At 29.1% G+C, this 4,087-nt stretch overlaps 1 protein-coding gene across 1 annotated transcript in view; it reads left to right on the top strand.

Annotated features, from left to right (window-relative positions):
* Positions 1–1,984, top strand: part of LOC106459765 — an 18,908-nt gene extending 16,924 nt beyond the window's left edge. Inside the window, exon 6 of the mRNA XM_013919417.2 lies at positions 698–1,984. Coding sequence (XP_013774871.2) covers positions 698–882 — 185 coding nt within the window. The 3' untranslated portion in view covers positions 883–1,984. The remainder of the gene's footprint in view (positions 1–697) is intronic.
* The last annotated feature ends 2,103 nt before the right edge of the window (positions 1,985–4,087 follow it).

The raw sequence follows: 4,087 nt of genomic DNA on the forward strand, positions 1-4,087 counted from the left end.
TAGGGACGGCTAGTGCAGATAGCCCTCATGTAGCTTTGCACAAAATTCAAAAAACAAACAAACAAACTTAAATAATTATTATTTATAATTTAATTTGCTGGGGAAAACTGTTGAAACTTTCAGCTATTACTTTTTGGCAAAAAGTTTTTAATGTCATCCATCTTCTTTGTTGAACAGAGCATGTAATGATAGAAAATACTTGAAGCAAGATGCAAATTAAAGTGCTTTTTGTTTTTTAAGAACAAATATAAATTAGGAGTAGCAACCTATTTTAGAGAAAATACAAAATATCTTTACCAAACATGAAATTCTTTGAATTGGTTTAACTTTTTCTTAGCACACAACAGTGACATGAATAATATTTATGCTAATTATGACAACATGAAATAAAGAACTTTATCATTTGCTAGCTAACTGAACAGTGGTAAAATTAGGTTGTTGTTTTTTTAATATGGTTTATTAAAAATGTTTTATTTAAGACAGAAGAATATCCATATTAGGATTTTTCTTATCCTTAAGGGAGGGTTTTTGGTATTAACAACTTAAGAAGTAAATGTTGTCTTTCTAAACAAATTTAAATGACTGTTGTTTAAGGTTTTAGGATTAGCTTTGCCCATATATGTTTAAAGTTTTAATACTACAGTTTAAAAATACATGTAAATATGACTTTTAAGAAAGGCTATTTATTTTATCATAGGCTGCGTTTGGATCTACAAAATATACGAACCTGAATACGATGATGTCAGTAGTCCATACTTCTGCAACAGGACTGTTTATTTGTTTGCTTTTTGGCTGGTGACATCTGTTTATATAATCCTAGGTCTGTTGACTGGCTGTTTATGCTGCCTAACTGTTTCTTCGGTCTTCTCTAGCCCTGATTAATAAAGGAAGCAGTATGCTTTGTCCATCGGGAATGTCAACAGTCTGCTGGAAGCAGCACAAGATGGACTTCAGAAAATGTCTTGCCTTCCTTTGTTATATATTTCTTCAGTCTCCAAGTAGTTGAGTCAGTTTTATATTCATAACATTTGTCAGTTTCTTCCATTTAATCAGTAAATCTAAATTTATTTGTGTAAATAGCCTACTATGCACTAGTGAACATAAAAGTCTGATGATGTGAGAGCATGATAATCATCTCATGCAAGAAAAGCTTACTCTACTGTACTAAAATCGGATGTACTGTATATTGTGATGCAGGTAGTTAAATAAGGATCTGTGTGATGGTGTAATGTTGTTGTTGCTCTTAATTCATTTTGGGATATTATTGAATTCTGATTTAAAAGATAAATGATAATGCACTGCAATTTCACGGTCATAAGTCATAACATACAAAATTTTATGCTTAGATTTTGGTAAAGTATACTGTACTTTAGATGTGTAAATATAGAATGTTCAACCACTTTATATACCAGAGGGAGAATAGTTTACATTGGTAATATGTGTTAGTAATATATTAGTCTTTGTCTGGATTGGTTACTTTAAATATGTCATTATCTTTTGAATGATTTTTATAAATTTCATTGTAATCTTTGTTTTAAACACACATTTATATATACTTGATACACACGTTGTGTATGTTTGTGAAAGCCAGAATTAAGAAAACTAATGGTGTCTGGTGTATTAAAAAGAATTAAAACCAGGCATATTCTTTTTTGGCGAGTATTCTGTACCTAAAACTTGATAAAATAATGTTTCCTACGTAGATCATTTTGAAGTTTGTTGAGGGAAATTTTGTTTGTATACATTTTTCCCTCTTGCATGTATATATTTGCTTGTTAAAGCATGATTTTTTTGGATATGTAAACAAGGTTATATTACAAAAAGTAAACATTGTAAATATTGGCACAGTGTTTCAATTTGATTATTTAACAAAACCAATGATTTTGAAAAAATAAACATTAAACAAACTTAAAGCTAATTGTACAAAATTTGATTCAAACAAGCTTTTAACATTTAACATTTTTCGGTTGGACTGTCATACATGTAGTTTAGTTGAATTCATCAATGCTTTTATACTTTACACACACTTTACAGTATAAATTTTAATTTAGTCGTGTTATTTTGTGAAAAATAAAGTTAATATGTACATATCTTATTTCACACTTTCAATTTGAAATTACTGTGGTCATAAAAACTCTGCTTATAAACAAATAGATGGCAACTCTTATTCATGGTAACTTGTATTTAGTGCATAGTCTTCTACATGTGCATTTCTCTCTTGCTTGACCACAAACTTCATGTACAACTTTTACAATATCATATGGAAATACTGTAGCATGTAGTGTTGTTTCTCTGATACTTCACTCATTCCACATATTCTTAGGTATTTGTGCACAACTTTAATGCACTGTAGCTGGACAAATGTTTATAAAGCAAAGTGAAATAATCTTGTCTGTCTTTTAAGAACAGATTGTGCCTAAATGTAATGGTAAAACTTAATAGCTTGATATGAAATAAAGAGAATGTCATAAAAGTATATATTTATAAAAATTAGCACCATACTCTTGCTGAAATCAACTGAGCAAGAATATTGGAATTTTATTATAACAGGAGCTTTTTTTTTCTTCAGGAAAACCAATTACAAATAGTATTTATTTAAAATAGTATGAATATGCATTCTGTGGAAATTTGCACAGATCACTAAGATTTATGATGAAAGATACAGAATTAATAAAATGAAACAACCGTTTATTAAGACTTATAAAAATGCAATTTCAAAAATTATTTCTAATTAACTGTTTAAAAATACTTAATATTTTACTCTTTATAACATTGTTAATTTTATTTGAACAGCTTAAAACTTGGATAGTTTACTTATGAAAGAAATGAACCTTGTTTCATTGTGTAACTTGGGGCATGTCAAAATCTGAATCATGATAGTGCGAAATCGTTAGCAGGAAGAAGACACGAGTTAAGGTGAATTTGGGTGCTAATTAACTAGCTTAGTATGACAACAGCTCTTATGTTTTATTAATATAACCACTTCTAATTAGCTTATAGTGTCCTAATTTTAGTTCAACTGTACAAGAGTGATTCTTTTGTGGGTGTTACAATGACGCACAACGTCTAATGAGCCTTGCTCATTGTTATTACCATACAGAACTTCTCCACATGAAATCAGAGAACACTTGGTCTCTGAATATTTAGTCTTATGATACTTGAGCAGATGATCTCAGTGCTTAATGCTAGTTTTTTTCTAGACCTCTATTCATCCTAGAGTTCTGTTGATAATTACCCCATTAATCTACCCTTCATAGAAACTAAAGAGAAGGTATTAATCAATCTTTAAATCTTGAATGCACTTTGATACTCAGGATATAGATAGATAGAGACAGAAAAAGCACTGGATATATCCAACCATATTTTGAGACATCTTAGTAGTTTAAACATTTGAACTCAAAAGCTGTAGAAATGTCCCCAAGTTTAAAACTAATTATCCATACAAAAAAAAAAATTCTTCAAAAGAAAATAATTTATATAACCCATGATTTTTGTATAAGCTATGCAGAAGAGATGTTCACCTAATGCTTGAAATAAATGCATACAGCAGGAAGCACAGAGAAAGAGTGAGCTAACAAATCGTGGTATATCAAATGTTGTTATAATATTAAGCAATAGACCCAGTATTTACTATGAAATTTTTACATGAATAGTTAATGTCATTGTCAAGTATTATTACTCATACATGAGTACAAAAAAAAAAGACTTCACTAATTTAAGATGGAATAAATATATTTAATTGAACAACTCAAGCAACATGCATATATGTGTGTGAATGCCAAAACTAAGAACATTTTTATGCAATCACGTATTTGCATTCAAAACTCAGGATATTGTACCAAAAATTTTTTGTTAAAGATTTTTTTCATTGTTTTCAAAGCCAAGATATGGCATGATGAAAGGATAGATTAGAAAGAAAAGAAGTATTTAGTGAAAGTTATTTTATTCTACTACAACGTGTTCTTATGCATTCCAGTTATTTTCACCTTAAGAAAATAATTAATTTTTTTTACTATAAACTATATATATATGTCATTTAAACATTTCTGCTTTGAGTGTATAGAATGGTTATTTGGTACGCATATTC

The sequence above is a fragment of the Limulus polyphemus genome, unplaced genomic scaffold (genome assembly GCF_000517525.1).
Source record: "Limulus polyphemus unplaced genomic scaffold, Limulus_polyphemus-2.1.2 Scaffold658, whole genome shotgun sequence".
NCBI lineage: Eukaryota > Metazoa > Arthropoda > Merostomata > Xiphosura > Limulidae > Limulus > Limulus polyphemus.